This window comes from Melospiza melodia, chromosome 6, assembly GCF_035770615.1.
Source record: "Melospiza melodia melodia isolate bMelMel2 chromosome 6, bMelMel2.pri, whole genome shotgun sequence".
Taxonomy (NCBI): domain Eukaryota; kingdom Metazoa; phylum Chordata; class Aves; order Passeriformes; family Passerellidae; genus Melospiza; species Melospiza melodia.
The window spans coordinates 6,454,350-6,476,850 of NC_086199.1; the positions used below are offsets into that span (position 1 = coordinate 6,454,350).

The 22,501-nt window shown below is 42.3% G+C and overlaps 1 protein-coding gene across 3 annotated transcripts in view; it reads left to right on the forward strand.

Moving 5' to 3' along the window:
* Positions 1 to 22,501, forward strand: part of SYT16 (synaptotagmin 16) — a 73,267-nt gene that overhangs the window by 31,864 nt on the left and 18,902 nt on the right. For 2 of the 3 annotated variants that reach the window (XM_063159759.1, XM_063159760.1), the window contains exons 5-7: positions 15,177 to 15,433; positions 19,255 to 19,698; positions 20,744 to 20,933. In XM_063159759.1, the coding sequence (XP_063015829.1) occupies positions 15,177 to 15,433; positions 19,255 to 19,698; positions 20,744 to 20,933 (891 nt within the window). The remainder of the gene's footprint in view (positions 1 to 15,176; positions 15,434 to 19,254; positions 19,699 to 20,743; positions 20,934 to 22,501) is intronic. The other variant, XM_063159761.1, reaches the window with a different exon arrangement.

The following is a 22,501-nucleotide window of genomic DNA, read 5'->3' on the forward strand; positions in this document are numbered from 1 at the left end:
TTAGGACTCAAGAGACTTCATTTACCAATAAACAGCATCTTGGCAGCATCTGGGAAATGCTGCCTTTCTCCTAGAAACCCTGCCTCCTCACCTTCCCTCTCCTACTACAGGCGAGGCAGGTGTGAATGATCTCATTGTGTTGTGGTGGAGGTGACATGCAGGCAATACTAGCAGCACTCTGTGCAGAGCTGGAACATAGTAATTCTGTGTGCTGACACAAACAGTACTACTGTTTGTCTTTTTTTTTTGTGTGTGTGTGTGGTTTTTCTTTTCTGTTGCAGTTGTTGCCAGCTTGGCCTGCAGGGGTGTTGTATTTGCAGGGAGGAATGATGAATCTGACTCCATGTTCTCAGAAGGCTAATTTATCACTTTATGATATTATATTATATTAAAGAATACTATACTGTACTAAAGAATACAGAAAAGATACTAAATGCTAAAAAGCAAAAAATGAAAAGTCTTTACTCTTTCCAGAGTCTCGACACAGCTTGGCCCTGATTGGCCAAAGAGTGAAAACAACTCACACCAGAATCCAATGAAACAATTACCTGTGGGTAAACAATCTCCAAACACATTCTACACGAGCACAACACAGGAGAAGCAAATGAGATAAGAATTGTTTCCCTTTTTCTCTGAGGCTTCTCAGCTTCCCAGGAGAAAAACCCTGGGTGAAGGGATTTCTTCAGAGAATGTGAATGCCACACAGAGGCTTGGTGGAAGCACAGGTAATCCATCCCTGTTCCCTCCTTGCAATGCTTTACAGCACAAAACCCACTAATAATATTAATAATAATAAGCTTACAGCTTATATAAGATGGGATCACTCTGCCAAAAGGTGAGCTGGTGTTGATCTTCACCCTTTGTCAGACAGGGGTGTGGATATGACTTCCCTGTGCCCAGGTAATTTTTGGCTGCTGTAATGACCTGGAGTGGCCTCACAGACTCCTCAAGTAGTTTTAGTAACCAAGAGGAAAAATAATTTTCTGCAATGAAAGCAAATATGGAGATTACAGTCATGGGGGTAAACCTGTGTAGTTTTAAAGTGTGGAAATGTCACTGTTGGGCTTTGGGGGTCTTGCAGGTAATGAGGAAGGTGTGGTTGGGCTGTCCCTCCACAGATGCTGTTTGTGTGATTCTCATGCAGTTTCCACAGATGGACTCAGGGACACTTCATCAGTACCCATCTGCAGACCAACAAGAATGGCTTGGGTTGAATCTTAAATCAGTCCATAGCCAAATCTATAAAAAATCCCTTCCCCTGACCATGAAAATAGCTGCTGGTCCCATGGCATCACTGCACCACCTGAAAGTTCCCTCATGTCCAGGCAGGTGCTTCTCTGACTCGAGAACTCAGAACCCCTGTGAGATGAAGCATCTCTGGAGGGACTCATGAGGACTTTGCCCCCAAGCTGGGTGTTTGGAGGAATTTACCTCCTCAGGCTGAGAGGGATTCAAACCTGCACAGTCCATACCAGCATAATTGTTGTGGGAGTATTTGCTAGCAAATAATGAGACTGGTGGTGCTGGAGAGAAAGCCCTGAGTTTGGATTAATGAGAGCCCTGTGGTTTGCTGGAGTTCTGTGTCTCAAGGTCAGTTTGGGGGTTACAATTACTGCCATAAATAATGTAGCTACAAACCCCTTGGGCCTGAATTTTGCAATTGCCACTTATTGAAGTAAAACTGCAGCTGAAATACAAGAGGATGAAATACAACATCCTTCCCCTATCACACAGCTGAGCTGTTTCCATGACTCAGCCCAGCCTCTTGCTTCCAACAAGGGCCAGCAGCCCCTTCCCTGCTACTTTTGAGCCAGGTGAGTTGGCCATGTGATTGCTAAAACCAAAATAAAAGGAAGAGGGGAGGGGCAGAGGACAGGATTGTCCCTTTAGGGTGACAGCTTCAGTCCTGAGCCCAGTGAGCCTTGCTGCACCACATCCCCACCCACTGCTGCTCCCAAAACTGGTGATTTTCCCAGGAGTGCTGTGGTGTTACAATAAAGGGGGGGGACTGTGGTGAATCAACACTCTGGCAGCAAACAAAGTTTCAATTAGAAAAATCAGTGGGAAAATAAATATCTGCCTTGTTGCAGTGCAGTTGTTTTCTGTATCAAATCCAAACAAATATCTTTTGGAGGGAGTTCATTTCCACACTGTTGATCAGCAAACAAAGCCCTGTGGGTGTGAAGCTGATGGTTTAAATGCTATGTGCATACCCTGGGTCTTGTGTGGAGTGGTGAAACTGCTTTAGAGAGGAGCAAAGTCAGTGGCCTGAGTTTTCTGGATATTTCTTTGACCAGTTTGATTTCTGCTAAATGAAAGCAATGAGTCCTAATCCAAAGAAACTTCCTTAAACATACTGGAGGAGGTTTAGGAACTGACTGACTTGCACTAGAGGAAGTTCATATCCAAGCCAAACAAACAAAATGAAGAAATGATGGAGGGGTAACCTGAAGGAATTCAACCCATTGTGGTATGAAAACCACCAGGAAAATGGTTATGGAAATAATGATGGTGAGGGGAAAGTTCTTTTTTTTTGTTGGAAGGACAGTGCTTTCTACTTCAGCAGCCATTGGCATCCAGCAGTTTGTCGAGTTTCTGAGCCCATTTCCAGCCCCACACCCCAGAGCACACTCAGCTTCCCCTGTGCCCTGCAGAGTCCCCAGTGCAGCACATCTCCTCACAGAAAGGGATTTTCTGCCTCTGCAGCTGCATGTTTCCTGCACACCACCCAACCTGAGCTCTCAGAGACCTGCAGGCTGACTCATGGATGTAACTGCATCCACACCAGGGGTTTTCCTGGCTTAGCACTGTCTCCTACAGTGTGTAATCTCCTTTTTTCTTCCACTTCTGCACAAATCCTGGGCCTGTGCTAATAGAACCCAGTAGAATAAATAAAGCCTGACTCATTTTTGCTCCACATGTAAGATGTAAAGTAGGTGATTGGGAAAATCAGGGATGATTGTGGTTCAGTCTCTTGGCTGCCATTTCTTACAGCTATGGAAGAACCTTAGGCAGCACAGTGAGAGCCAGCTTGACGTGGAATCCCATGTTCCTATTTTTAAAATCCAATTTTGGGAGTAGGAAAGGAACAACAGGAAAATATGCTGGTTTTCATGCTGTTTTCAGTGGGCAGTCCTCTATTTCTTTGCACAGCTGTGTGCAGAATTGGGGTGTAGTGTTCTGACTGCTGTGTTGTTTCACTGTAGAGGTGGTTAGAGCCAAAAAATGTTTTTTTTTTTTTTTTTCTGATTACTCTCTTTTTTGCTGTTTTGTTCTCTTTTCTTAAACATTATTTTTGTTGAAAATATCCCTTGGTATAAAGGCTTCCAAGTTGTGTTTCTCTCCACATGTATCACATGCCAACACCCAAATAAACTTACCTTGGGGAGCTTCCTAGTTGGTTTGGTCATGGAGTGAGGACAGATAGAGAGGCAGAAGCAGGGCCCTGTCTGTGGACACTCAGCAGAGGGGGGAAATCCTCCCCTTCAGCACTGGAGACCAAATATTCCCTGGCTGTTAGACCTGGCAGGAAGGGCTGAATACACACAGGGATGGTGCAAAGAGAAATCCAATCCTGCTCATCAGTAAATGACCACTGGGTGTTTGTCAGGGGCGTGCTGCCATTGTGTAGAAGTGTGGGTTTGCTCCAGCATTTTTTAACACATTTGGGATCTAAGGGAATGGCTTGGATTGGGTGCTCTCCTCCTTAGCCAATACTGAATCAGGCAGGTTGATGCTTTGTGCATTTGAATTCCCAGTTCAAGGGGCTGACAGCAAGAGCAGGTTGAAGCTCCAGACTGAAAACTCCTACAGAGCTGCAGCCCCCCAGGAATTGATAGGAGCAGCTCCACGTGTGCTGCTGCACAAAATGTTCCTCCCTGAACAAAATGTTCCTCCTTTTTCTGAGAAGCTTTAACAAGTCCCTTGTTTGCCACAGACCTTTCCATTTTTCCAGAGAAAAGCTTTTCTTTCTGTGCACAGTTCTGGGTTTTGCTGAGGTAGGAGCTCTGTTCCTCTCTGTCATCCTGATCATGAAAATTTTAAGGCCAGGCCTGTGTGACTGCTTCTGCAGGAGCAAAGAACACAGCAATGAGTGCTCCTGGGATGCTCTGAGTGTTTGCATTATGCATAGATGTACTGATATTGTCTTGGTTTTGTGATCAAATGCATTTTTTTGTTACTACCCCTGCTTCCTTCAGGGCTTGGTGATGTTGCCATTGAAACTCTCTACTGACTTCCATAGAGCAGAATCAAAAATCTCTAAGAAAAAGTGGATGCCCAAAGGCAGCATTAAATGTATAGGAAAACCAGAAATTTGGCATTTGGAAGTTTCCATTGTTCAGACAAAATGAGTCTTGTTTGTTGTTGTTGTTTTTTAACAAGCAGGCAGACAGGATGTGTGCAGTACCTCTATATTTTACACCTACATGATGTATTTTATTCAGTAATTTCTTTTTTTCTTGGGTAAGCTTGGAGCAAATGATAAGTTATTCTTTCTACTTGGTAACACTGCAGCAAATTCTTGAATTATTTATTTCATGCATTTTAGCTTGGTGTATTTGGATGCCTGTAAGCTAACTTTGTAACTGACTGGGTGTTGGAAATTTCTAAATAAATAGTGGTGGTTTGAAATACCTTGCCAGAAAAAAGAGGTCACCCTTCTTCTTCCCCCACTGTCTCCTCTGGGAAAAAAAAAATTAAAAAATCCCACATGCCTCGTTATGAGCAGTGGGAAGTTGATTTGTAAAACAGATGCTGCATAGAAGTAATTGAGTTGAAGTTGCTAGAAATACGTATATGCTGCACAACATCTGCAGATCTCAAGATGTATTCATTATCTTTCCAGAATTTAGATTGTAATTACGGGCCCTTTATTTAAGTTTCCATGGTGATGCAGAAAATGCTTCCCCCTTGTCCTTTGCTAATCAGGCCACTTGTGTGTTTGAATGGTGTTCGTTTTCCTCTCCCCTGGGTTAAGTTACTGTTATTAATACAGAGATATTAAGTTGACAGGGAGCTGTCGCTGCTCAGGCAGCGATTCAGCAGCAGCAGCAGCAGGCACATCAGGCAGATTTGCTGCAGATTCCCCAGTGCCACAGTTTAATTAGCCTGTGTGCTTCCAAATGTTTGTGAGGAATAGCAGCCTCTGTCATAACAAGTGATGCACTCGTGCCTTGGGGACTGGGGAAGTCGAAATCAAAGTCAAGCAGCCAATAATGTATCATACCATGCCAAGCTTCTCTCCTCCATCCCTGCACCCTCCTCCTCCTCTCCTGGCAAAAGGGCTCTGCTGTGTTTTATAGGAGGCTAATGCCCTGACAGGAGCTGTCCAGGAGTCCTGCATCCATGTGGCCTTTGCAAAATTCCTTGTAATAATCAGAATTTCACATTATGTTAAGGCACGTTTATCTAAGTTTACAGCCTCACACTCATGGACACAGGGTTTTAATGTTACAGTTGTTTGAAAAAATGGTGAAAGGTGTGGATTAATTACTAAAGATGTTATTTTACTCAGGATTTTTATAAAGTTGAGTGAAATGTGGACTTTTGGTTAAACTGGGATAATTTTTTATTTTTATCCCAATCACCCAAAAGATATACACATATTAAAAGAATTTTATAGCATTTGCTGGGCAATTAGATACATTTTGTAGAGCTTCAGGTAGAAATGCAGGTATTAGGCTTAAAAGGAATGTTTATTTTTATGTGTTTTGATTATTTGACTGGATCACGCCCATGGATGCAGGATTTTAATCTTACACTTGTTTGAGAAAATGGTGAAAGGTGTGCATTAATTACTAAAGAAGTTATCTTATTCAGGATTTTTATAAAGTTGAGAACATGTTGAAATGTGAGAATGAAAGTTGAAATGTGGACTTGTGGTTAAACTGGGATAATTTTTTATTTTTATCCTAATCACCCATATTAACACAATTTTATAGCATTTGCTGAGCAGTTAGATACATTTAGTAGATCTTAAAGGATCTGTGGGTAGAACTGCAGGTATTAGGCTGAAAAGGAATGTTTATTTTTATGTCTTTTTATTATTTGACTGGATCATGCCCATGGATGCAGGATTTTAATGTTACACTTGTTTGAGAAAATGGTGAAAGTTGTGGATTAATTACTAAAGATGTTATTTTACTCAGGATTTTTATAAAGTTGAGTGAAATGTGGACTTTTGGTTAAACTGGGATAATTTTTTATTTTTATCCTAATGACCCAAAAGAGATCCACATATTAATAGAACTTTATAGCATTTGCTGAGCAACTAGATACATTTGGTAGAGCTTCAGGTAGAAATGCAGGTATTAGGCTGAAAAGGAATGTATATTTTTGTGTGTTTTGATTATTTGACTGCATCACATTTAGGCCATGGGCTCATTACAGCTTGAAAAAATTTTTATCCAAGAAAATTTCAAAGAAGGTTGTTTTTAATAGCTTACATAAATGTAATCAAATTTTATCACAGCTGTTCACCGACCATTTACAAACTAATGTTTAAAAGTTTTTCACTTCTATCAAAGCAGGAACAGAGTTTTTTTCCTCCAGTTGAGAGCACTTTTCCATCAGAAGGAGCGGGCTTGTGGTCAAACTGTGGCACAGCAGAGGGTCAGACCCACCAGTGTGGGGGCATGAACGGAGCTGGGTCCTGCTGGGCTCAGCTGGGCTTGGTGCTGTGTCCTGGGAGAGGAGTGCTGCCTCCTGGGCAGCAGCAGGGACATTTATGGAGCTCTGACAGCACTTGCCATTAAATTTATCCTGCAGATTTTAATAGATGCAGCAGAGTGTGTAAAAGCAGGTCCCTGTTTCCTCGCCTGAGGCTGATGTAGGTTTGAGGTCGAGGAAGGTGCTTTCCCTCCCAAAACAGGAGAGGCTCCCTCTCCCCCTGTTTGCTCAGCTGCTGGGGTTTGCCATGGAGATTATCAGAGTGAGTCTTGGCAACCCAATCCTGCCCTTGGTGCTGCAGAACGAGCTGTGGCCTGACCCTCTCCCAGCTGGGCTGTTCACACACAAACCCGGGTGTGCACAGTGACTGCTGCGTCCCACTGCTGCTCCCAGCACCCTGCTGTGCTCCCCCGGTGCTGCTGGCAGGGACATCAGCAAAATGTCTCTGCGTTCCCATCCTCACCAAGCCAGGCCAAGAATACAGAGCAGGTCCTGAGCCCTCCTTTGTCACTGTCATATTTTCTAAAAAATCCCTTCGCCAGGATTTCTTCTCCCGGGAAGCTGAGAAGCCTCAGAAAGGAATGAAAACAATAATTATATTATTGCTTTGGAATGTGGTCTGGAGATCAGTTATCAACAGGTGCATCTTTGATTGAGAATTATTTTAACTTAATGACCAATCACAACCAGCTGTGTCAGACTCACTGAGTCAGTCACGAGTTTTTATTCTTCATTCTTGTTAAGCCTTCTGGTGTATTCTTTCTTTTTCTTTAGTATAGTATTAATATAATGTAGTATAATATAATGTAGTGTAATATAATGTAGTATAATATAATGTAGTGTAATATAATGTAATATGATGTAATATAATGTACTATAATATAATACAATGTAGTGTTATGTTAATGTTACGTTGATATGATATGATATGATATGATATGATATGATATGATATGATATAATATAATATAATATAATATAATATAATATAATATAATATAATATAATATAATATAATATAATATAATATAATATAATATAATATAATATAATATAATATAATATAATATATCAGCTTTCTGAGACATGGAGTCAGATTCATCTCTTCCCTCATCCTGGGGTCCCTCACAAACACCACACTCCTTCCCCCACCTGCAGGGTGCTGAGCACTGCTGAGGGTACAGCCATGCCCCATGCATGTGATGGCAGCACAGGGATGTGCTCAAGCACATAATCCTCATTTTTAAATGCTATAATTTACATTGGTCTCCAGAGCTCGTCTGCTGCTGGCAGATAGAGCCAGCAGTTCCTGTTAGACACGTGCCATGTTTATGTGTACATGATGCTACCCTGAGCAGGTTATATCTGAGCTGCTTTTTTTGCACAAAAGTTCTCTCCCCACCTTAGCAGGGGCTGAAGGGGAATGGAAGGAGGAAAAAATTTTCAAGTCCTTTGTTTACTACTTTGTCTTAGCACATGCAAATGATTTTACAAGGTTCTTCTGTGTCACTGTCATATTTTATGAAAAATCCCTTTGCCAGGATTTCTTCTCCTGGGAAGCTGGGAAGCATCAGCTTCTCCATGTTTTGCTCCTTTGGAATGTGATTTGGAGAATTGTTTACCCAGCATGTGGTTGTTTTTAATTAATGGCCAATCACAGCCAGCTGTGTCAGACTCTGAGTCCGTTACAGGTTTTTTATCATCATTCTTTTCTAGCCTTCTGATGTCTCTATTTCTTTTAGTGTAGTTTTAGTATAGCATTTTCTTTTAACATCATGTTTCAGAAGGCTGATTTATTATATTATGATATTGAGTCAAGATTCTCATCTCTTGCCTCATCCTGGGGACCCTCAAACACCACCACACTTCTGTGTGTTGTGATTTTGTGTTTTTCTCTGTTAAATCTCTTCATTAAAAAAGAATAGGTTAACAGGCAGAGTTGAGCAGGGTCTAATAACATGTAAATGTTGCTGATACAATATGACACCATCAAGCTTTCCAGAGGTTTGAAGAAGCCGGCGATTCTCATGTTCATGCCCCAGTCCTCTCGAAATCCTTGGTGACTTTTTCTCCCCAGAGGATGCACCTGAGGGTCAGAAGTGTCCTCTGGCTTCTTGGCCAGGAGCAGCAGCTGGCTAAAGCCTGAGTTGTGTTTTTCTCCCAGTGAACACATACAGGGGGAGGATGAACAGGCAGCATCTTCAGGCAGTAACCACAATGTGATCAGGTAGTTTGAGACCTCTGTGTCATGGTTACATGGTTTTTGATCAGAAGGGTCTGGAAAAAAATCAGGTGTGGAGTGCAGACCCAAATTCAGGCACCTGCCCTCCAGCAGGAGCACAGGACAGAGGTGTCTGGATGCAGAGGTGCTGCTTGCATGGAAAAGGGTTCCTGAAGCTGGAGTCTGAGATCTGTAGCCTCAACACAGAAAGGTTCTTTTGCTGTGGAGAACAAGTCCTAGTTCTTCCATTCCCTCTTACTAAACTTGATTTCCTGATTTTACCTGCAGTTAAAACACTTAGAGGGAAGCATCCACGTCCAAGACTTTTTGAAGTCCATTAAAATCTTTCCATTAATTGCATATTGTTATTGAATTATCTTTCCTTAACCCACAGAGGTTGTCATGGATTTTTATTGGAAATTTTTCCAGAGTAAAGACTGCAGGACTTGGTTGTAATTATTTTTTATCTGTGCCACATAAGTCATCTCTTTAGCATGCTTTTCAGCAGAAGCTGAATGTCTCCTTTTGTAACAACTTCACAAACACAAGGTGAACATTGGATTAATTATGCTGTATCATTTGCCAGCACATACACCAAATGTCAGGCAATGACGGAAACTAAAAATTTATGGCACAGAAGGGAAGAATTTTATGATCTTCCATGGACTAATGTAATGACTCTTTTATACAAACAGAGATGAAATGCATTTAAAAACATAGCTATTTAGAAAATTGGCCTGAACACATTCTAAAATCCAGAGAAGTTCATTAGAGGGAAAAGCCATAAAAGTGCCCTTTGTTTTTAGTTCAATAGAATGTTTTAATTTTGAAACATAATTGCTTGAATTTAGTGCACCCCCCATTAGATCATTTGAAGATCTCTCCATCTAGCTCTTCTGGTTCAACATGGTGCAGAGTTGCTCTTACTTTTATTTTCAGAGGAACCTAGCTGGTGCCATGATCACAAAACAAAGATTTGTGGGTGTAAAGCCATCCCTGTGCCCCAAGGGTGTATCACACACTGCTCCAGCTGAGCAGATCCTCTGGGTGGGAAGGATGAAGGGCTTTTGGGGAGTGCTGAGTCCAGACTGCAATCATGGCATGTTCAGACTTTTTCTGAGGCTTCTCTTCTCCTTGTGTACTCTTAACAGACGTTTTACACGTATTGCTGGTAGTTTTCATTTCTTACATAATCCAAAATCTATAGCAAACTCTGGCACAGAGCAAAGCTGAGCATCTTGGAGAACCCTGAACTTCTCTCCCACTCAGACTTGGCGTGGGGCAGTCTTCTCTCGCTGTGTTCTTACAGGAGAGTTTCCTTGACCCTCTGGTTCTGTTTTCACTGTTGTGACAGTCTGCACTTTGGGCTCATTTAGCTTTAACTTTTCACCTGTTAAAAAATCTTTGTAGTAACCTGAATAGATCCTGGAGTGCAGACAGCATGAAGGAAATGTTTGGAGGGTGCTCTGGGGAGCTGAACAGGCTGGAATGCCAGCTCTGCCCACAGCCTCTCTGCAAATCACCCTGTTAATAAAGAGCCTATTTCAGCTCTGGAAACATGGAGCCTTCTCAGGCTATTACCCAGCATGTGGTAAATTAAACAATCTTGGCCTGATTGCATAATGTCACTTGAAATTTAAGATCCTTTTTCTCCTTAACCCCTAAAATTTACAGGCCATTTTTGTTTAGATTTATGGTAATTACATAATGATTCTGCTCCTTTGAGGCTCTTCTAGGAAGTTTTTTAGCACTCTTTTGGTGGCTAATCTCCAAATTACCAGGGGCAGGAGCACTGCCTGGTCTCTCTGTGGGTTTATCTCAGTGCAAGGGGTGCAATGGTATTGCAGGTCTGGAACTGGGGCTGTAGCAGGGGCCAGGCAAGAGAATTGCTGCTGTGTGGGGGCAAATATTCCTCAGACCCACTAAGCTATAGCTCTGCTGTCTTATGGGAAGAGGGGTTTGAAAAATCACTGCTGTAGCTAGGAGGATTTCAAGTCCAGAGGTACCCAGGTCCATACTGAAATCCTTTCTTCCTCTGGACTATATTTAAACAGGTTCTTAACTTTAATCATGAGTTTTTATATAGTTTAAAGAAAGGATCTAATTTCTTTCAAAGAAAAGACATGCTTTTTTTTTGGTAATTTAAATTTTTTTTTTTTTGCATGGAAGCAAAGTGATTCCTTAGAGTTCACATAGCAAACACTCCCTTGGTCAGCATAGGTAACAAGCACACATAAATTCTTCATCTGTGTTTCTTGCTGGTTAATGAACTATGTGGTGTTAATTTAGTAAGATCTTCCACCCATCTTTTAACTCTGGCAGTGGGGTTCAGGAAGTGTTGAGATCTCTCAGGACATTCCTTTGGCACAATACAATGATTCATAGAACTGAGAGATTTTGTGTCATTGAAAAAAAAAAAAAGACAGATACTGTAAATTAGCCAGAACATTTGCCTGCCAGAGTGAGGAGGGACTGCACAATATTTTTCCAGCCTGGTTTTCAGTGTTTGATGTGCCAAACATGCCTTGTATTTTTGGAGAGAGGCTTCCATATCCCAGTTCCTGTTAGGGTTCTACTGGGAGGTCATGCTCATCCTTTCATCTGAAAGTTGTTTTGTTTTTTTTTCACACCCAGTTCTCCAACCCTGAACATAGACTTTACTGATTCATTGGTGATTTCTGCTACCAGTATTCCACTTGCCTCCTTCCAGGATTGTGAACATGTGACCTGAAAGGGAAAGTTTGGGAGATGAGATTCTTAAGAAAAATCACATTTTTCATTGTACAGTACTATCTGTCCTTAATCTTAGAACTGTCTGCTATTGCTCTGCAGGGACTCTTGGCTAATTAAAGTTCAGATAATGCTGTCTCAACCTCTGTCCCTGATGCTGTGCTGTTTATTCACGTCAGGTATTCATAAGACGGTTGACATTTTCTTCCTTAAAGATCTCTCAGGTAAATTACAGGCATTTTACTGCTCTGACCTTTTCCTTTACAGGAGGAACTTTTGTTTTCAACATTTATTTTGTGAATATAATGTTGGAAGGGAAGTAATTGGAGAGGTGTAGTTGTTCTAGTCTCTATAGTTGGTCTATTACCTGTAATGATAATCTAATACTGGTATATATACATGATTATCTCTTACCAAAACTGCTTTAAATTTAAAGAAAAAGCCAGACTGTTTCACTGATTGGTTTGGGTGAATCACCTTTTTCTTTACTTCCCCTGAATACTACATTTTTTGCTTTCCTAACACATTCATTTTGTGCCTGAGTCTCAGGGAGATGACTTGCTCTATTAATATATTTCTGGAGTTCTCCTGTTATGGGGACACTTTTATGGCTTTAATGTAGTTTTTGAAAATTCCTCTATTATTGATCTAGATATTATCCCAGCAGGAGTCAAACCCACAAGACAATTGTGTGAGGATAATTTCTTACTACAGAAGCATTTTATTCTGAAAGCCTGCTGTGTGGTGTGTGCTTTGATGGATGACCCACTGTTTAAATGTGTATTAGACATTGGCTTGCTAATTAAATGCCTTAAGGAGTGCCTGGATCCATTCAGTCTCAGTAAATGTGTGGAATTTCTGTTATTTTATTTCTTGCTTGTGCTCCTAAGTTGAGTTCTTTCTGTTTCCTGACTTTGTAGAGAGGAAGGGGAGTAATGGAAAAAAAATAAAATAAATTACTTTCTACCCTCACTCAAGACTTTTTGCTCAGGGCAGAGGTGAGACAATGAGGGCTCTCAGTTCAGAATTAGGTCTGCCAGGTGGGAGGATGAGGAGCAGGAGAAGAGATGGGTTCTGCATTTCAGAAGGGAGTGAGAAGAGCACTCACCTGGAATTTGAGAGAGATGAATTTGGATCCCTCTTTGCTCCTGAAGGACCATCTCCCATGAGGAAGAGGACCATAATTACGAAGCTGTGAGATGCTCTCAGACTTGTTGGTTGAAGTGCCTGTGCTTGAAGCATTTTACTGGGAGGGAGAGTGGAGATCGTTCACAGTTGAAGAGAGGGGATAAAGTTATTCTCCTAATTTCTGAGTTCTTAAATTGAAAGAGCAGCCAAGGACAGGAGCAAGGACTGCTGTTCACCTGCAGGAAATGTTTCCTGAGTATAATCCCCACTCCTCTTGTTGGAATTTTGTGTGTGTGGAGCAGATAAGCATCAGAAGCAGTGCATTTGCTGCTAAGGCCAAACATAGAATTTCTTCTACTCAGAAAGATTTGGGTTTTTTGTTCTAAGACAGAGGGATGTGTAGAGGATCATAGAAAGGCTCAGGTTGGAAGGGACTTTGGAAATTTATCTAGTCCAATCCCCCCTATCTTGATTAAGTTATTCAGAGCCCCATCCAGCCTGACCTTGAACATATCCAAGGCTGGGGTACCCACAGCTCCTCTGATCAGCCTGTGCCAGTGGTCTCACCACCTCACAGCAAAGAATTTCTGCCTGATATCCAACTTAAATTCACCTGTTTCAGTTCAGAACATTACCCTTGTCCTGTCACTACAGGCCTTGGCAAAAAGTGTCTCTCCATCTTTCTTGTAATCCCTCTTCAAGTACTGAAAAGCAGCAATAAGTTCTTCCTGACACCTCTTTTCCAGGATGAACAACCCCAAACCTCAGCCTGTCTTCATGCAAAAGGTGTTTTGGCCCTCAGCAATTTTTTTGTATTGGACCTGCTCTAACAGGTCCATGTCTCTCCTGCATGAGTCAGTTCCCTCAAGATCCTGGAAAATTTGTGGCACCTCATCAGGTGCCATGGATTTGTGGATGTTCAAGTCCCTCAGAGGGTCTCAAACCTGATATTCTCCTGAGATGGGTGGGACTTCATTCCTCCAGCCCCTGCCTGGAGATTGATGGACTTGAGAGATGTGAAACAAGCAACTGGCAGTGAAAACTGAGACAGAAAAAGTTGTTTGGCACCTCAGCCTCCTCCATGCCACCAGATTCTCTATCTCATTTATCAGACAGGGCATAAAAACATTGATTCATTGAACAAAAGCAAGCTAATGTTTTCCTATTAAACCCAGTAATTAATAATATCTTTTAAAATTTGAATTTGAGACCAAATTTGAGAAAAAATATTGTTCTTTAGTAGTGACCTTCATAGGAACAAACAAATGGCCCTTCTTGAGCAGGGGAGTGGACAAGATGACCTCCAGAGGCTCCTTCCAACCTCACCTCGTTTTGTGAAACCTTCAAACCCCTAATAGCTCCGTTTGCAAAGGAAATTGTTATGTTTTCATAGCTGTCATCAGCTGTCTGGAAGCACAACTCATTCTTTCACTGCTTTCACTGCTTTTTTCCTTATTTGAAAGAGATGGAGGCAGAATTTTCTTTCCGTGTTCCTGAGGCAAGGCTCATCATGAGATGCATTAGGAGGAGGAATGTCCCTGTTTTTCTTCTGAAAGTGCTTGCAGAACACATCCAAGGCCAAATCATGATGTTATTTTCATCTGTGTCCTGGGCATGTAATTATCTGTGCTGCTCCATCCAGAGAGCTCTCACTGGTGCTTTCAAGTAGAGAAAAGCACCCTGTGTTCCTAACAGAGATTTCAGTGGTGTAGAAAAGGAATCTGTGGTGTGAATTATTTTATTCTCATTAATGAAGCTTACTCTAGCCCATGTGTGTAGGACAAGATGAATTAAAACTAATAAAAGCAGTTAGGAAATTAGGTAGCACATCTCCCCTCTGTTGTCCTTGGGAGGAAAATTCAGCCCAGGCATGAGATTTAGAGATTCTTAGTTGGTTTTTGGAGCTGCTCACTAAGCTCTCAGGGATGGGTGAGAGGGTAATGCTCTCTGTTCTGTCTGTGAAGCTGCCTTCCTCACAGCACTATGCTCCTGAGGACAGTGCAAACTCCTGTCATCTCCTTCTCCTCCTGCACAGGAGGAAATTGTGATACCTGTTCATCAGGCCTCTGCTGTGCTTTTCTGTGGTTTGATTTGTGTTTTCATAGAAGAGATTCCTTTGGGGCTGCACTTGAATATCCCAAACACTCCACTTGAATTTTGTGGATAACTTTTTCAAATAAAGGCAATGAGTTTCTCAATTCAGTAAGGGGTGAGAAACAGCCATGTCCCCTCCATCAAATGCTGATTTAAACAGGATTGGTTTCTTTACAGGTTCAGTGCTGCAGGAAACAGAAACTGTCTATTGTAAACACTGGGGATTAGGGAAAAGTTAAAAAAAAATAAAAGAAAGGAGAGAAAAGCACATTTTGGAAGGGGGAGGAATTTGCTCTAATCCCTCTGAAATTATTTTCTTGCTGAAAATTGTTAGATCTGGATGGACTAAGCCAACTGAGTTACCAAGACAACCTCTCCTGTCGTGAAGATGACCATGCATCTGTTGATTCAAGAACAACAACCAGGAGTAGGGGCACTGGGCAGCACAAAGGGCCCAGGATGGAGCCCAGAACTGGGGATGGTGTCAGCCAGTCACACAGGGAAGGACGCCTGGAAATGGAGACAGCATTTGCCAACCAGGAATTGGAAGTAAATGATGCTACTGACAGCTCATCGGCTTGGAGCCCTGAGGTATGCTGGATTGTCATTTATCACACACACTGAAAGCTTTTGAAGGGTATTGGGGGCCAAAAAAGGTTAGAGGAGAAATGAAGTGAAAAATTGATCAGCACAGCACAAGGTAATGGTACTCCTGTGTGCTTGTGTGCATGACCATACACCTCTTCTTTGTGTTTCTCCTTTTTTCTGGTATTTTGCCTCTTACTACTGACACTAATTCACAGAAGGGCTTTCATTGCTTGATTTCTGACTGCAGTGTCTGAACTGAAACTGGAACTTTGGCTACCCAGCAGCATTTACTGGCATTTATCAAGGAGCTCTCAGTGGTGGCCCAGGGCTCGGTCACTGGCTGTATGTGCAGGGTGTGTGTCCCAGGACAGGGTATGTGGTCACTGGGTCAGATCTGTGTCTTTTTCCAGGTATTTTCTATGACTGAGACAATGGGAATAATCTGAAAAGCTGGAGGCAGCTGCTGGGGATGGCCTGTGACCTGCTCAAGTGACAGTAATCATGTCCCCATTGATACCAGGCAAACTTTTAGGGAAGGAGAGAACCTGAGTCTGCTTTCCTTTAGTTCTGCATTTTTATTTTGAATCCTCAAGGAAACATTTTGGATTTTAAGGCATTATAAACACCTGATGACTTTGCATCCCCCTTTTCTCTCCTAATATCTCTGCATGATGTGTTGATTTTCATTATCTTACCGCAGGATTAAATTTCTGGAAAAATATCAGCTTGCATCAGACATATTAAAAGAACAGCACAAAGGTCATATCTTCTGCCTGAGTTAAAAGACAGGTGTGGAAATCCATTCCTCCATCAGACTGTGAGCAGCAAGGCTTTGAGGGAAGGTCCTTATCCTTGGAGCAGCCAGTTCAAAGCTGGAGAGATGCTTCAGCCCTTAGGGGTGTTTGGAGCAGCATTTTGGCTTTCTGCACAACCCAGTCCCACAAAACACTACACCCCACATGGGAGCTGTGTGTGGCAGCAGCTCTGCCCTCTCTTTGCTGTATTTCTGACACTGCCTGCCCATTTGAGGCTCGTTTCTCCTTTTCCATGTTTGATTTGCTTTGCCACGGTTCACGTGTGCTGCAGTGTCTCCGGTGTCCTCTTGTGTTTCTTTGAAATGCATGGCCCATTTTACTCCTGGTGTCTACATTTTAAAAATGCAAAGAAGGGTTCCAGCATACTGGAGCAGAAATGCCCAAGACACAGTTTATCTCTTACAAGCAGCTTCTCATTCAAAGGTATTGTGTAGATTAATGAAAGACTTTTTATTGCAGGAACTAAATGTTCTGACATGCCAGAAATGTCCAAGTGTTATTATGCTCCACTCAAAGGACTTCTCTTTACAGACAGAAATGGTAATTTTATGCCCCTGCAGTGGAACCACAAGTACCATTTCAAGCCTTGTCCATAATTAGCTGCTCTTTCAGGTTTCTCTGGCAGAAATGGACTTATTTTACTTAGTGAAGTGGATGTTGGCTGTCCTGAATGACCGGGTTAGATGTGCAGTATCAATCAGGATTCTTGGCTTAGCTTCTCAATAACTGTGCTGGGAAGAGGGAAAAAAAGAAACTCAGATGAAGTACCTAAACCCCAATCTTTGCTTGCATTTCAGTTCAAGTGTCTGTATAACCAACACATTCACAAATCACTTGTGGTCCAGCTGGGCTCTGAAAGCAGGGGGGAATTCTGTCAATGACTCCCACAGAAGGAGGATTTGTAGGCATGTAGCAAACCTCCATGGGGATGAGTCCTGGATAGCACAATGCTCTCAGAAAGGGCCAGGCTGTGGGGTCTCCAAAGCTTAGTTTCCCATGGAAAGCTTACTGAAGGAGTTTGGCATTTCTTTTTCACTCTTGCTTCCAGTTCATGCAGTTTTCTCTGCAGTGGGTCTGGCCACTGCTCTAGTAGCACAATTTGAGCTTTCCTGAAATCCAAATCTTCTCTAGCTGTTCAGTCAAAATGCAGATATCTGACCTTCAGTCTGCCTTACACACTGCCAGAAGGTGATGATATCAGCCCTGCTGGGGCAGGAAAGTGTCTCCTGGATTTTCATTCCTGTGGGTTTGTGCTGATGCACTGGAGTTCACATTTTCCAGCTGAGACATGTAGCTGAAAGCCAAGTTTTGCCTCAAGCATGGTTTTCTCCAGACCTTAGCAGCAGTCCTTAAATGTGCCTTGATTCCATCTCCTCAACAGCAAATGCACAGATAAAAGTGTGGAGGGAAATATGAGTCAAGCCCAACCCCATCACGTATTGAATATTATTTCATCAACCAGACAGAAATAACTTGACTGCTACACAGGAGCACTTAACATTTTTGTAACACCATGCTCTCTCCAGGCAACCTGGCCTGCCTTGCATTTTTGTTTTTAGCAGCCTGCTGTTTATACAGAAAGATGTTTCTGTAGCCAAGGAAGTAATTTTGTGTGTTGTTCTCCCTTTGACATTATTTCTGCAAGACATGCAACAGCAGGTCTCTAATCTGCACACTTGGACTTTTGTGTTCAAGTCTTAAACACCTCTGAAAATGTGAAAATCTGGAGCTTTGCATGTCATGGCAGATGAATCTGGGCACTTCAAAAGTAGATTGACAGGAAGTAAACAAAAATTTTGATGTTTATCAGAGGCCCTGTTTGAGACACCCAGACACTTCTGAAGGGACTTAACACCAGACGTCCCATGGCCCATCATCTGTTCCCTGAACAAAAAGAGTCCTGTGCTGGAAAGAAGTGTTACTTGAAATGTGAAAAGAAGATAAATGTTTGAGGAGGAGGGTGACTCAGATGCTGGTGACAGGCCTTAATTCACCTTCTGGCTATTAACTGAAAATCTTTCCCTAGTACAGTGTATACTCGTGTTTAAATACAAGCCATTGATCACTATAGCAACCCCTTTATCATATGAAGCACATTCTAGCTCTGAGATAAAAAAGCACTGTTGAACAGAAACCCACACACCCACTCAGCAAAAGGTAAGGTGAGCATCCATGGTTTTATCTTGCTTTATCAAGATGGTTTTTGTTTTAAAAGTAGGTAAAAGACTGTGTGTGAATTAGTCTGCACATGTTGCGGTTGTTTATTTTGAATTTTTATTCTGAATTTATTAGTACCCAAACTGAACAGAAGGAACAGATGCTTCTCTTGGGAGATTTTAGAAGGGTATAAAGAATCAATATGTATTTAATCAGACTGCTTATCCCCATTATCATTGCTTTAGCTGTAGGAAAAGTATTGAATTATGGGTTAGCATCTAGAAATGGAATTTCCATTCTACAAGAAATTCTGACACGATGATTTCCTCTTCATATTAAACATAGTGCCTAATTTTAAAAAAAAATTCTAGCAGAACAAAATATCAAAAAAGTTAGCAGGTTCAGCTGAATTGTTTGATTTTAATAATGTAAAAAATTTCCACCTTGAAAAGCAATTCCAGTGTATGTTCGAAGTAACAGGTTAAGTAGGTCAAATTGTTTTGCTAGTGCCTCAATATTGACATGAATGAAATGTAAAAATCCCTTTGTTTAGTTTTTCTCTATGTAGAATGTTTGCCAAATTAACCATCTCCTGCAAAACACTTAAATATTAATGAAACTTTTTGTTGGAAATGTTTCAACAAGTGCTGCTGCTTACTAGAGCGTATGGGGACTATTACACAAAATCAGGCAATTAACTATCTTTGGCCCTTCCAGAAACAGTTTGGATCCATATTTCACACAGCAACTGCATATACTAAAGTGAGGAGAACAATTTCGTTTTAATTGGAATTGGAACCACAGAGGCAGTTGAACTCCACTGGAGGTTTCACTCCTTCCTTCCCTTTGCAGGAACACAACGAAGTGAACAGTGTGCCAGCTCACCATTGTGCCCACGAGCCCATCTGCAAATGTGGTGACCTGGATGTCCTCTTCACCTACAAATCCGCAAGCCAGAAGCTGATAGCCACTGTCCTGGAGGCCAGGGACATCCCAGACAAGGACCGCAGTGGCGTCAACACCTGGCAGGTGCACGCAGTTCTGATGCCGGGCAAGAAGCAGAGGGGCAAAACCAGTGTGCAGAGAGGACCCATCCCCATCTTCCAGGACAAAATCACCTTCAGCAAGCTGGAGCCAGAGGAGCTGAGCAGCCACGCCGTTCGCTTCCGCCTCTACGCCGTGCACAAGGTGCTTGGGGAGAAGATGATGGGGGAGCAGCTCTTCTACCTGAGGGGCATCAGCCAGGAAGGGGAGGTGAAGGTGACACTGCTCTTGGAGCCACGGAGTAACCTGAGTGTAAGTTTGGTGGAGGATAGGTGGACTCCATAAAACTGTTTGTTTTTTGGTGAATACGGTGTTCCTGGAGCCTTTCATTCATTCAGGGCTGTCAGTGTGTGATTGGTGGGTCTGACCTGCTGTCACTTAAAAAGTTATCAGGCAGGGGAAGCTCAGGGTGTTTCCTCCCTGTGCAAAGCTGTGTTTTATTAACAGCCCAGTCAGCAAGCTCACACAAAATCCTGTGTATCCACATGACTCACCTCATGCTGTACACTCAGATACCCCAGGTTGGTCTGGGAACCACCAAGGCATAATTAGTCCTAATTCCAATAAGGGCAGTGGTTCTTGTGCACCCCAGTGCAGAAGTTACCTCATTTGGCCCTAGATACCAGCTTGTGGATCTCCACTGTGCAGTTTCCATCTTGCCAGAAATGCTTAGTAATGTTCTCCTACATGACAGATGGAAGCGGAGAGCTGGGTCATGTGAAGAGGAACTGGCTGTGCTGCTTCTTAATTTTCCACACACATCACAGTTGTATCCAGCTCTGGCTATGCCAATCAATTGGTGTAGATGAGCTCTGTCATGATTCATTGTCTACAAAAGCTCAGAGAGAGGTTGTGCACGTGAGATGAATAAATCATCCTACTCCAGGTGAAGTGGAGAATAGTGAAAGCATTGTGGTAGCAAAGAAAGAAAGTAATAAAATGCACAGTGCATGGCCAAAAACTGCCAAACCGAAAAGTGTATTCCATCCAAAAGCCATTATCAAGGAGATGTACAGAGTATTAGTGTAGCAGGATGTTTGCTTATCTCAGAGGCTTTGATTTACACTCATGATAACACTTCACTCAGAGTTCCTCATCTTTAAAGAGAAAGTTCAGAGATGTGTTTTTGTAAAAGTGACGCTCTGATTCTTCTGCTGCCCCGGCATAATTAATTCTCAGTTATTGTAATTTCTTAGCAGAGATCTTACTAAACAAGGCCACAAGACACAAATTAAGGGGGGGGGGAGGAAGGGGTGGTGAATGTCCTGATGATTCTCTCAGTGCTCTTTCCCTGCAGAGTGCAGATTCTCAGCTGAGTCTGTCAGCAATCTCTCACAGTGATAGCGCTTCCTCAACACAGTCCCTGTCGCATGGAGGGGTGCCAGAGCTGCTCGTGGGACTGTCATACAATGCCACCACGGGGAGGCTGGCAGTGGAGATGATCAAAGGCAGCCATTTCAGAAACCTTGCCATTAATAGGCCACCTGGTAAGTACTTTCACTGCTATTAAATAGCACCCTTGAGCCAAAATTTGCTTTTTTTATTTTCTCCCTCAAGGTGCTCAGCTAGAGCATTTCTGAGCTGGGTTTCCTTGCAGAGCACCTGATTGAAAATTAAGTATTATTTCAGATGCATGTGCTGATAAATAGTACTGGGCAATTGGAGGGAATCATCTGAAGGCTCAGCTGATGAGACAATAATACCTGAATATCTTCTTTATTGCTCATACCTTTACAATATCTGATTATGGCAAAAGTGCTGCTGTACCCAAAGCACAGAATTCTCAGCAGATTCATAAAAAAAGTGAATAAAAAAACACTTTCCGAGTGTTTGAATGTTACCATGTGACCCACAGAGGCCCTGCCTGGTGCCATTAAGTGTTTCCCAAGGCTGCACTTGGTTTAGTCCCTTGCTGTGCTGCTGAGTGCTGGGTGAGCTGCTGCTCTGGGCCCTTTGGGGATCCTCCTGCTGTGAATTCTCCACTGCTGCACAAGGAAATCTTCTGCAGAAAGAAGATTTGAAGGTTGTTGCAAAAGCTCAGTTCCCATCATCCTGTCCCAAAGGGAAAAATGAAAATTGCCTAAAGTAGGTTTAGTCGGTGCCTGAGCTGCAGGAGGCACAATGGTGAGTCCTGGAGAAGGATGGTGCTGGTAATGTCCATGATGGAGATGGAGTCACAGCCACAGTTTGCTGCTGGTTGCCTCACTCAGGGGTTGAACAGCAGAGCTCCATTCATCTCCTGCTGTCCTTTTGCCTCCTGTCTGAAACCAGCAGCTGATGGCAACGTGAAACAACCTTTTTGTTTGCTGTCTGTGATGTGTGCCTGCTTGTCAAAGGAGGTAAACCTTTGGCAGTTCCTTGCCTTCTCTGGGTTTGACAGAGTATCTCGAGCTGCAGAACACTGAAATGGCTTTTGCAGGATGCTCTGCTCTTTGGTTCAGGTCTAGAAAAATATTTATGAAATATTTCAGTACATGGATGTGAAAACTTAGATTTTACACTAGACTATACTTAAGCGGATTACAGAAATAATCTGTCATCAGTGAATCCCTTGAGAATTAAGGGAAATTCTGTGCAACAGTAAAACCCCTGACCCCAGCCTGTGCAGCCCTCACTGTCTTTTATTAGCTGTGACAGGAAACCTCTCCATGTGGATTTCTTAAAGGCATGTTCTTGTTTGCATGGACATGTTTTAATAAAAGGTTTTAAATTGGGATCTTCTTTAGTGATTTAAAACAAAGGTAGACTAAGGCAACCATGCCCCAGCAGAAAAGCTCTCCTGTTTATATATGCTGAAGAGTAGATACATCCTAAAGTTTTACTCTCAGAAATGAAATTAAAATAGTCACAATATAGATCCAAATGAGTTTTCTGGCAACTGTAATGCCCACTTCTTTTTCCCATAAAGGAAAATTTCATCCTTTTTGTTTCCAGATCATACAGGCCAGTGTCAGACCAGTGTCTCTCAGTGCTAGATAAACTTTTAAGTGAAACACAGAAATCCATAAATTATTACAGGCAAACTCTGAACCTATCAAAATCTGCTTCTTTTATT